The 12,752-nt window shown below is 41.4% G+C and overlaps 1 protein-coding gene across 2 annotated transcripts in view; it reads right to left on the reverse strand.

The window, feature by feature from the left end:
• The window catches only part of LOC143988804 (ephrin type-A receptor 3-like), a 321,049-nt gene that overhangs the window by 249,406 nt on the left and 58,891 nt on the right, over nt 1-12,752 (reverse strand). The window contains exon 2 of one of the 2 annotated variants that reach the window (XM_077488667.1): nt 11,826-11,873. The exons of the other annotated variant lie outside the window; for it this stretch is intronic. Coding sequence (XP_077344793.1) covers nt 11,826-11,873 — 48 coding nt within the window. The remainder of the gene's footprint in view (nt 1-11,825; nt 11,874-12,752) is intronic. 2 annotated transcript variants of the gene reach the window in all.

A 12,752-nucleotide genomic window follows, 5' to 3' on the forward strand; every position in this document is an offset into this window, starting at 1 on the left:
TGCCCTCTGGGGGTGGAGTCCCAGGGTTGCACCACGCTATAGTGTTTTCACTGGCACTTGATCATGTCACTTAATGCTTTTTTTGCACAATGCCTCTTGAATGGGCCTTTTGGCCAGACAGGGCAATTTGTATACCGACCAAAAGACGACTGCTCTGTGTATAGCACATAGCACTTTTTTAGGGTTTTTTTTCACTCCTTATTCACTTACACTGCATGTATGTGTGCGTGTGTGTTTTGTTTTTTTTGTGTTTGCACAGAGACAAAGGATGTAGGTTATCAGGGGCCCAAACTGATGTAGACGGGAGAATCTGTGGCTTTCTGATCTTTTGCCTCTCCCCATCTGAAGGGGGTCTCTCTTTAGTAGAGCCCCTCTGCAAGTACTTGGTGGACTGGCTTTGGATAGTCCCTTAGAAGTGGAGTCCACCTGGCTTCAGCCTAGATAGACCATACTGCACAGGAGCCTTGTACCCTTTGGGGTTCAGGGTTACAGGCCCTTACTCTTCTGAGGTTTGGCTATTTCTGAACCCTCTGTGTACTTTTTTGTGTACTGTGATTTCATGGTTAACTTTTTTTGTTCACAGGGGTTTGACAAAGCAGCACTCCACGGAGATCCAGAAAAAAAGTATAAAAGAATCAGTATGAGAGAGGAGTCTCTAGAACTGTTCAAGACTGAAGGTAAGACTGGAGTTCAGATTAAAGAAATACGGATTCAGATTTAGATTTGAGATTCTAAAGTCTCACGTTTTATTTTTTTAAAACAAAAATAAGTTATACTTACCTGCTCTGTGCAATGGGTTTGCACAGAGCAACCCTAATCCTCCTCTTCTCACATCCCATATCAGTGATCCTGGTCCCTCCCGCTGCCAAGTGCCCCCATAGCAAGCTGCTTATTATAGGGGCACTCATGCATGCTTGCTCCTGAGCCAACTCTATATGTCCATTACACACATGGAGTGCGGTTTGACTCTGCCCCCTCCCTCCTTACTGGCTGTGATTGACAGCAGCAGGAGCCAATGGCTCCCACTGCTAAGTCTGAGCCTATGAGGAGAGAGAGAGTGTCAGGAAAACCTCTTGTGCACATCACTGGATCAAGATCAGGCTCAAGAAAGTATAAGGGGTGGCTGGTGAGGAGCGGCATGCAGAAGGTTTTTTATCTTAATGCAGACAATGCATTAAGGTTAAAAATAAAACCTTCTGCCTTTAGAACTACTTTAAGTAAATTAGGGGATTTTCATAGGTAGGAATAAAATGTAAATGGACTGAACTGACTAAATAAAAAAGAAGCAGTGTGGGCCAGTGAAAAAGAGAACAAAGGCCTATCTATAGTGAAACTTAAGCCTTGTACACATGATCGGATTTTCGTCAGGCAAAACCTCAGACTTTTGTCCTAAGGCATGTGCCTGGATTTTGTCTTGCATACAAACGGTACACAATTGTTGGCCAACAAACACGAATGTAGTGACCTAATAGACATACAACGAGATGATAAAGAGGAAGTTCAATTGTCAGGCGCCACCCTTTGGGCTCCTTCTGCTAATGTCATGTTAGTAGAAGTTTGGTGAGTGTTGATTCGTGCTTTTCATTTTGCTCTTTTCAGTTTGTTTCTGAACAGCCGTTCCTCAACCAGCCATGTTGCGGAATCGGAGGAGATAACGTGTTATTTATTATTGGCCTTGGAGTTATTGCTTTGACCCAAGTCCAGTCCAGAAACAGGAGGAGGAGGATTTCTTGGACCAAAAAATGGTTGCTTTATTGATCGTGACCAATTATGTCATATGCCTTTGATGCGGGAGATCCGGGAGAATAATCCAGATGATTTCTCTAATTATCTCCGGATGACGGACCCCTGCTTTCACCAACTCTTGACATTGTTGACCCCTATATTAAGAAGCAGGACAAATGCATGAGGCTTTTATTTTATTTTTTGGTGGAATAATAATGATTTGGTATATTTATTAAATTTGGATGCATTGAATGCACTTTTTGGTTAAGTTCTATTGGCAGATAGCATGTCTAATTTTATTTTTATTTTTTTAATGCACAATAAAAAAAATTGTGGAGAATACTACATATGTGTTTTACTTCAAATGACAATTTGGGAGTAGGCAGTTACATTTTAAAAAGCACAATGTAAAATTAACAAGGGACACCAACATAGTGGTATCTTTGATCTTAAAAACTACGGGATAATGTGGTGTTGTTGTAACTTTCCCCAAAAAATAAAAAATAAATAAATAGCAAGCATAATAACATTATTCTTGTAATCACAAAAAAAAAAAAAAAGCCCTTGAAAATTTATTTGCAATAGCTCCATCAGTATCACCAGCAAAGCAGCTTCATTATTATCCCATTAAAGAAGAAGAGAATTGAGTGCTGTATTTAGAGATTTCATAATTTGCCACATCACGAATGTTAATTCTTCATTACGAACGCTAGATTACAAGACTGACCGCTTCTGGCTCGTCCTTGCTTCCGAGCATGTGTGTTTGGACTTTGGACTTTTGTGTACACACGATTGGAAAATCCGACAACAGACATTTGTCCGGGGAAAATTTTAAAGCCTACCATCCAACATTTGTCCATGGAAAATCCGACAATTGTCCGATGGAGCGTACAAACGGTCAGATTTTCTGCCAACAGCTTGACATCACATATTTCCCGCCAGAAAATGTGATTGCATGTAAACGGCTTAAGAGTTGGAAGTCATTGTGACCTTTTTTGCTTATGGAGAAAATAGCTGCTTGCTTTAAAGGAGAACTCCAGGCAAACATCTATATCTATAGCATATATGGGAACTGTTTTACCTGCCAAATGATCCACCCATCGAGTCCTTGTCAGACATCAAAGCTTCCCTGGTCCCAGCATGAGATTTGACAGTGAGGTAGCAGCGGAAAACGAATGAGCTCATCCCTCTGCTCTCTACATCTGTCAGCATGTTGGGTGCAAGCACATGTGCATGCAGAAAGCATGGTTGGAGTGCTGCTCCTGTCTTGTCTAGTTGCACTGTCCAAGGATTAAAAGTGGTAGATGCAAAGTCATATTAAGGTAGTTGCACTAGTTGCATTTAAAATTAGAATTAGAATTTTTTTATGTATACATAACTGCATTATTGATATATTGATATAGTCTGTAAGTTCAGCTTTAAGGCTGGGTTCACACTGCTGCGGCAGCGAGAACCGGATGTGATTCGCACCGCATTGCAGTGCAAATCACATCCGATCTCTGTGCGATGCGAGTTCAGCCATACAGATGGTATGGCTGAATTCGCATCACACCCGCCCCAAACTCGCACAGGACCCTTTTTTTGGTCCGCAGCAGAATCGGATCACATGGATGTTCACACCATGCGATCCGATTCCTGTCCGAGTTTGCAGATCGCACTGCGATATGCGAACTGATCTGGGGGTGTCATTAACATTTCACTGACACTCCCAGCAGTTCGCATAGGGCAGTGTGAACTGCCGGCGGGAGGCATGCGATGCGGGAACCTGCCGCGAATTTGCAGCGTTCCCGCATCGCTGCAGTGTGAACCCAGCCTAAAGATATGTGTTACTTAAGCAAAGCTTGGAGTTCTGGTGTGTTGATTAAACACATGAACATCTTGTGAGCTTCTTGCACATTTCTACAACTGGAAGCATGATCATTTAAGGATGAAACATATTGCAAATGCTAAAAATAAATCATTCTACATTTATGACTTTCCAATTCTTACAACTGACACAGAAGTTCTAGAAATAGGTACTTTTTGCCACAAAAGCAATGCCTGTAATAATATATAATATTCTCAATACAGAGAGCAGTATGGAAAGAAATATTCTGAAAGCACCTACAGATAGCAGGTAAAAGAAAACAGTCTAATCTCCAAAAGTTTTTTCAGCGCAGACGGCTGGTCTTGGCACCCATTTCATCAAATTTTCCAAGCTAGCCAGCACACGTATAATTTGATTTTAGTGTTTCAATATTATCAGCTAAAGCAACCTGACCCCATACAATGCTAAACTACAGTATCACCTATTTGCATCAAACCTTCACATATCAGACAACAGGTCTCTAACATAAAGTGAATTGCATTCTCAAGCAAACATCCAAAGTCATATATCAAACACTCCTCACTATATACAGTATATATGTAGCACACCCCATGTAGGAGCTGCAGATGAACAGGGATCCCCAATTCATGCACAGCCAGGCACACCGAATCTTCACAAGCACCGAAAGTCAGAGAACCGCCTGTGGCTGTTTTTTTTGTTATTTATTAGAGGGTTAGCAACTTGGATATGGATGGGAGGTTATGGGACACCCACTTGACTTTAACAACTTTAGGGACAACTTCCTATATACATCTATATACATTCTCTTCTTCTCTTTCCTCCAGCACAAACACTTGCAGACCTCGGCTGAATCACTCTTGAGATGATCTGACAGACTGCCAGTCAGATTTTAGCATCAGCAGGAACTCACAGCCCCTTTAAGTGTAGCTCAGATAGTGAAACAGCACGTAGCTACTCCTCTGTGGCCATTGATCCCAGCACTACCTTTTCAGGCACTATCAACCCACCTGGCTACAGATGCCCCTTTCACCAGTCCACCTGGCTGACTCTTTGCCAGTCCACCCAGCTGACTCTCAGAAGGTCTGCCAGAGAAAGGCCTGAGGACTTAAAAGGGAAGTATGTTTTGTTTTTCCCATCATACTTACCTAGGTAGATGCACCATTGGTCCGAACCTGCATCTGTCACCTGACGTCTTTGCACTGAGAACCAAGCCATTGAACATCGCCGATGGCTCGGTTCTCTTGGCTCCCTGAGCAGAGAGCTGGTGCCTGTCAGTCAGCAGCTCTCCACTCTGCCCCCCGCGCTCACTGGAACGCTGAGCTGTAAAGGGGCGGGGGCGGCCATCTCAGACTCTCTTCGGCTCGCTGAGAGGCTGAGACAGGCATCAATCCAGGCATCTGGCGGAACCAGACTCCCAGAGTGGTGCCTGGACTGATTACAGTGACGTTACCAGAGAGTGGTTCTTCAGACTGCTCTCTGCTCAAAACAAGTCACAGGAGTGCAAAACAAATTACACTTCCTTGACCCATAGGAGAAGCCCAGCCAAACAAGCTCAGGCTGAACTCCTTTAGTCATACCGCTGTCTCCATGGGAGACTGGCTACGTGTCACAGTCTCCCCCTTTGTTAGTCCCCAACAGTGTTGACTACTCACTCTCTTCTCTCTTCCTCCTGTGCCTCCAGAAAAGACTTCCTCCGTGTGTTTTGGCAGAATCCTTCCAGCACCTGAGCCCCAGCTGAAGGCAAGACACCCCCCCTCCCCCGAGACTAGGGGGCACCCCTCAGGGCCACTGTCAGCCTCCTCAACACTGTATCTCCATATTCCACCAGAATGCCCCTGCATTGCCCATGTCTATTTATGGAGTTATTTCAGCCCAATGCTGGCCCACTGCTGGGGATTGGCCAAGGTTCCATAAATATTCAAGGCGGCTCCACCTAACCCCCACCCTCTAGTTTTAGAAGACTCTCCAACCTTCTAGACCAGGGGGAGGAAACAGAGAGCTGCCAGGATGAGTCACCCAGCCTTGAACTCTAATAAACCTTGACACAATGAAGACTCACTAGCTTAACTGTGAGTCAGAGTATGGTTTGCCTACACTCACCATCACTAGCACTAGAGGGTGCTACACACAGCGACGGCTTAACTGTTAATGTTTTAGAAAAAGTTAAACTTGCATAAGAGTAACAGTATTTGTTATTTTTCTTGGGTTGTATGTTTTAGGGAAAGAATGAGTACTTTGAAACAGTTGAAGGAAGAGATTGTGAAGGAAGCACTCACAATTTGGTAGAATAGAAAGGTTCACTTTAAGTGTTGTGATTTGGAATTGGGTCTATATAGGGCCATATTTCCATACTTAAAGCCACAACTACTGGTCCCAAAAGGATGTGATTCTGCTTTGATCCCCTCTTTCGTGCAAAACATTTTACTATGTTACTGTTCCTAACCTGCCTTAGAAAATGATGCCAATACCTAACTTTATATGAAATGACTATATTTCTACCAATGATGAAAAATATGCTGGGCCGACAATTATACAGCCATGCATTTGCTTATGCCTGGCCTACTGTGCTGGAGAGTAAAACGGTAAGTCTAATGGTATTGGTTATGTCACAAAGCTTCACCAGTGGTTCTAAAAAATCCAGTGAGACTGTAACAGGATCAAACTGGGAAAGGAAATAGTGCAGAAAAAAAGGGATGACATGGGTATCTCCACATACAAATAAAACATACTGGAGATGATTTCCTGACAGGAGCTAATTCTGGCCAGTAGACCCCATGGCCATATAGCATGCATATTTGAAAACCAGCAATAAGCATTAAACCTGTTTCTCTGCATAGGGGCCAATGAAAATGTAAGTTCCATGCTGTTTTAGTTTGCATTGAATAGAACAGGGAAGGGTTAGTACGATTCCCGGGCTTTCATTTCTGTCTGTGTCCTTTTTCATAATATTTCCCTTACTTCTTGTTAGAACACATTTTAACAGAATAATGTTGGGTTAGATCTTCTGGGAATATTTTAATGCTGTCTGTAAATTTCTGATCTAGTAGCAATTGCCCCCCCCCCCCCTATTTCTTGTGCTGGTGTCAGAATACGGGGAGAAATCTCCCCAATGAGCTCACAGACCACAATAAAACCTAACATAAATTTTTACTTTTCCTTATGAAAGAAAATCTGGCTTGAGATAGGCTTTAAACAGCAACTCCCAAAGCTGTAACAATGATGAAAATGCTAAGCCCCTAAGCCCCAAGTCAACACATTAAGCAAATAATGTCTACTATAAATCTAAAGGAAGAATGTTACTGTCACTATCACAGCTTCTTCATCTACTATATAGTTTTAGATAATAGTGTGAGTCATTTTTAATAGTGCTGTTCTCTGCAGATATTTTATAACTCTTCCAAGTTCAAATATATATATACAGGATCTCACAAAAGGGACTACACTCCTCACATTTTTGTAAATATTTTATTATATCTTTCCACGTGACAACACTGAATAAATTACACTTTGCTACAATGTAAAGTAGTGAGTGTACAGCTTGTATAACAGTGTAAATTAGCTGTCCCCTCAAAATAACTCAACACACAGCCATTAATGTCTAAACTGCTGGCAACAAAAGTGAGGACACCCCTAAGTGAAAATGTCCAAACTGGGCCCAAAATGTCAATATTTTTGTGTGGCCACCATTATTTTCCAGCACTGCCTTAACCCTCTTGGGCATGAAGTTCACCATCATGGATAATATCCTGATCTTGTTATTTCTCTCAGGATATTATCCGTATAGGTTGTTTACTGTATTTATACAGGGTTGCTCACCAGTGTCATAGATGTCTAGCATAACCACTTTGATCGGGGATCACTGGACCACTGAGTGGCGAGTGGAACCTCTTTTTAGCTCACATTTATCAGTAATATACATTTTAACATTTGTATACGTCCTAATATATGTTTTCTTTTGTTACAATAAAATTATACAAAATATTTTTCAATTATGCCCAAAAAGTCCATTCTTTCTTAATTTTTTAATCTTCTTAGTGTAAAGGTTAGCTTTAAGGCAAGGGTTGGCATTAGGGTTTTGGTTGGCATTAAGTTTAGTGTTAAATGATACTAGTTAATTTTTTTTCCTTAAAATAAAACAGATGTTATGATATTGCACAGAATGGACCCTTACATTTGGCAAATCCCCGCTGGCACTGTCTGCTCCTTCTTCCTCCAGGTAGCAATGCCAAACTGTGATTTTCCAAAGCGAGCAAACTCCTTTCTTGTATTAAGAGAGTTTTGGACTCCAGAGAGAGAGATATAATTTTGCCCCTGTACAAATCATTAGTAAGATCTCATCTGGAATATGCAGTTCAGTTTTGGGCACCAGTTCTCAAAAAGGATATCGGGGAACTGGAGAAAGTGCAGAGAAGGGCAACCAAACTGATAAGAGGCATGGAAGAGCTCAGCTATGAGGAAAGATTAGAGGAACTGAATTTATTCTCTCTTGAGAAGAGGGGATTAAGGGGGGATATGACCAAAATGTATAAATACATAGGTGGTCCATATAGTGAACTTGGTGTTGAGTTATATGGTCATATCAGAGGACAAGGGGGCACTCTTTATGTCTAGAAGAAAAGAGATTTAATCTCCAAATCTCAAGAGGTGGTTCTGGCCAGCTCAGTAGATTGCTTTAAAAAAAACTGTATTCTTTCCTAAATGTACATAATATAACCGGATACTAATATTTATAGGTAAAGTTGTTCCAGGAAATATTTGTTTGCCTCTCAGGGGATCAGGAAGGAATTTTTTCCCTGCTGCAGAAAATTGTTTTTTTTTCGCCCTTCCTCTGGATCAACTGTGGGTATAGGGTTGTGTATATGGGATTGTATGATTTTTTTTTTTTTATTGATTGAACTAGATGTACTGTCTTTTTTCAACCTGACTAACTATGTAGCTATGAGAAACAATTAATGGTTGAAGCTAGGGCGGTTTTGTTTATCAATAAAGCCATTGATCACACTGTCAGGGATAGCCTAATAATAAAATGACTTTACCAGAAAATAAAGCCATGTGATTTTTTTTTTTTTTAACACATTTCACCTGAACAGTTCACATAGCAAAATGTAAGGATTGGCAAAATGGGTACTTTCATGGCTAAACCAATTTTGCCAACAATTTTGACCCCACACGCCATCTCCCCGTTTATGAGTGTGTGCAAGGGAAGGTGTAGATGACCACTGGGAAGACCATGTAAGCTACATATGGATCAGGAGCAGCCTCTTCTCTTCTATTTATAGGGCTCATTATGTGAAAGCACACTTGGCAGTTTTGTTGTATTTAGTTTAATGTACCTTAATACAACCATGGCCTACTGAGATCATGTACTCTGTAAAACTGACCCCATCTGTAGGAACCAATAGAGTTGGGGCTCAGACAGACTCTTGACCAGTCCTCTTATTTTCAGTACATGCCCTAATAGTATATGTTGTGTGGATTTCTCTTATAAGACTTTGCCATAGGGCAATGTTATGCACCCTCAGAGATGGGAAGAAGGTGCTTGAGGTGAGATATTTAACAGGAAAGCACCTCTGACTCCTGACTTCCAAAATGGCTCTCCCCTAGAAATCTGTGACAATGAAGATTATGCAATAAAGAGCTTAAAGCAGTCTCTACACACAATAAATATTTGATTGGGTAGCATAAATAACAATAATATATTTAACAATACCCTGTTTGATATAGCTTACAAATGGGGCATTAATGAAAATGTACTTGGTTGGTGAATGAGGTGACACTGTGATGTCATCCAATCATGTTTGACCAACTATCCTACTGTGTTTTTTTTCTTTGCAAATGACTGGATATTCTTTGCAAAGTGAATTTTCACTTAGCTTCAGTTTATTCACCAAGCTAAGTGAACATTAATTTCCCAAAGGCAAAATTGCAACGTGAACACATTTCCTTAGTAAGGATAGGCATATATGGTTCAAATCTCAGCCAGCTCAGCAGACACTGGCCAAGATTTAAACCATTAATGGGCAGGCTGAATGTACCAAGTTGATAAATCGATCAACTTGGGTACAACCAGCCTGCCGGATTCTCTTGCGATTATCGCTAGCAGCTGCTATAGCCATTAGCAATAATCACTGTCTTCCCTTGTCAACATTGCCTGTGTTGATGGGGGAATCGTTACAGGAAAGAAATGTATACAGTGTATGGCCTGCCTAAGCCAACCCCATTGTCTTATCTCTGAAATTTGAATAAAAATGAATTGTAGGCTGGAACCAGTCAGAAATTTCAAGCCTACCAAAATTAATTTTTTCACCTAACCCTATTACCCTGCAGTTATTTGTTGTGATTCTCCATATTCCATATATGATTTAGCATGTTGCAGCACATGTTTTAACTATGTGGACCTGACTTACTAAAGGTAAACAGGCTGTTCACTTTGGAAGGGAATGTTCCCTTAGTTTAGTAAATATAGTGAAAATGTACTTTACAATGCATATCCAATCACATGCAAGAAAAAAAAAATTACTTTTGTTTGCACATCACTGGATGATGGAAGCCAACAGAGCTTCACCTCATTCCCTTAACCACTTACAGACCGGACCATTTTGCTGGTCAAAGACCAGACCACTTTTTGCGATTCGGCACTGCGTCGCTTTAACTGATAATTGCGCGGTCGTGTGACGTGGCTCCCAAACAAAATTGACGTCCTTTTTTCTCACAAATAGAGCTTTCTTTTGGTGGTATTTGATCACCCCTGCGGTTTTTATTTTTTGCGCTATAAACAAAAATTTTGAAAAAAACGCATTATTTTTTACTTTTTGTTATAACAAATATCCCCCAAAAATATATAAAAAAAAAATGTTTTTCCCTCAGCTTAGGCCGATACGTATTCTTCTACATATTTTTGGTAAAAAAAATCGCAATAAGCGATTATTGATTGGTTTGCGCAAAAGTTATAGCGTTTACAAAATAGGGGATAGTTTTATAGCATTTTTATTAATAATTTTTTATTATTTTTTTTTTACTAGTAATGGCGGCGATCAGCGATTTTTATTGTGACTGCGACATTGTGGGGGACCCATCGGACATTTTTGACACATTTTTGGGACCATTGTCATTTATACAGTAATCACTGCTATATAAATGCAGTGATTCCTGTGTAAATGACACTGGCAGTGAAAGGGTTAACCAGTGGGTGGCAGTGTAGGGGTTAAGTGTTCCTAGGGGTGTGTTACTAACTGTGGGGGGGCTGGGCTTTCATTTAGTGAACACTGATCTCTGCTCCAATCACATGGAGCAGAGATCAGCGTCCCTAGTTGCTAGGCAGAATGGAGAAATGCTGTTTACACGGCATTTCCTCCATTCAGCCGTCCCGTGAGACGATCGCGGGTATGCCCGCGGCGATCGAGTCCGCGGGTCCCGCGACCGGACTCACGGGGGTCCCGACCAGTGCGGGAGCGCGCCGGCGGCGGCACGCTCCCGATGGCAGGGCGGCATTGAAGATTGGACGTACATGTACGCCAATATGTCTGCCCGTGCCATTCTGTCGACGTACATCGTCGTGCGCTGGTCGGGAAGTGGTTAAAGAGGAACTGCAGTCTGCTCACATAATTTGTAATAAAATATCTTTGCCATTCTGAAGCTTCCCTCCAACCACTTTGCATATTATTTTATATATACTGTGATTATCTACTTGCCAAATATGCATACATCTCCCTTCACTGAGTCTGGCTGCAACAATTTTAACTGTGGGCAGCTGAAACTGCTGCCTGTTTACTTCCTGCATTTACACAGAGGCACAGCTCTGCAGCTCTCATTGGCCCTCTTATGACTCATCCCCCTTCCCCTCCTGGCAAACTCTCACAAGAGTGAGATAGAGAGCTGTGCATGATGTCATAAGCCTAGGCATTTTACTAGACTAGAAACAGGAAGTGGGCTGTATAAGGTATTTACTACCAGAAAAAATGTGTTTTACTATCCAAAATTAAAACAACAAGGGCAAAGAATTTAATAGATAAAAAGATGACTGAAGTTCCACTTTAAGTAAAAATTCTCTTGCAAAGTGAACAGACAATGTGTCTTTAGTAAATCAACCCATTTGTGCAAATGCCTTAATAAACTGTGCAGTATCAATGTTATAACTCTGACAGTGGGTATACATTGTTAATGGACATGGACACAAATGACAACATGTACATATATGTAGACAGATCCTGGGTTCAGTTATGACAGACGTATGACCACTATGTGATGGCATGTCTACACGAGTGCCTCTCACCTGTACATGATGTAAGAACACAGGGGTGCAGTGCATCAGACGGCAGTACTGTATTAAGAAAAACAAAGAAATGTCATTTCCCTGCAAAATGTCAGAAATGGAGGACTTTACATGCCTCCTTTTTTATAACATACTTATACTTTTGGGCTGACCCACCTTTTTACCTTCCAGACCAGTGGTCTTACTCAATAAAAAGCAGTGGAAATGTGAAAACTCATAAAGACCAATCTAATCTTTTAAGATTTTAAGGGTTGTTTAATACAACATCTCTGAATGGTTGGTGTGGATTACTTAAAGTGGTTGTAACCCTAAAATGATCCTGTTCCTTTAAGGCATGGTCTATGTCACAGAGCTTGTGCTGTGTAATTTGTCCATTTTTATGTTGTAAAATACCTGGTTGATCCTGCCTGTTCCTGTGTCCCCTGTTCTGACCACGCTAACAACGGCTGCTGATCCATGCTACCGTGGTCAGGTAAGCCACACATCCTGCTGTGTGTTCTCAGTCCCCCCCCCCCCTATCCCTGCCTGTCAGTGTGAGAGCAATCTCCTTCCAGCCCCTCCTGATGCTAATTCACAACATTATGTCGCAAAAATACTTGTATCTCCTCTGGTTTATACAGACATACAGCGTGTGTGTGTTTTTAATTTTTTTAAATGAGAATGCTAAAGACCTTTTCTCACACCGGCCCTCTGCTGGCTTGCTGAAATCAGAGGGCAATCTCAGACCCTCCCACACCTTTCCTTAGATTGGGGAAGGAGAGCGGAGGGGGAATCACGTAACCGCACAGCGGTGATGTGAGAAAACATTGTTAGTGTTATCATTTAAAAAAAACAAAAAACAAAAAAAACACACACTGTAGCCTATGTCTTAATAAACCAGAGTGTATACCAGCAAAGTCACAACCACTTTAACATATTCCTTACTGT

Source organism: Lithobates pipiens, unplaced genomic scaffold, assembly GCF_037356315.1.
Source record: "Lithobates pipiens isolate NorthernLeopardFrog02 unplaced genomic scaffold, aLitPip1_a1.2 Scaffold_18, whole genome shotgun sequence".
Lineage (NCBI taxonomy): Eukaryota > Metazoa > Chordata > Amphibia > Anura > Ranidae > Lithobates > Lithobates pipiens.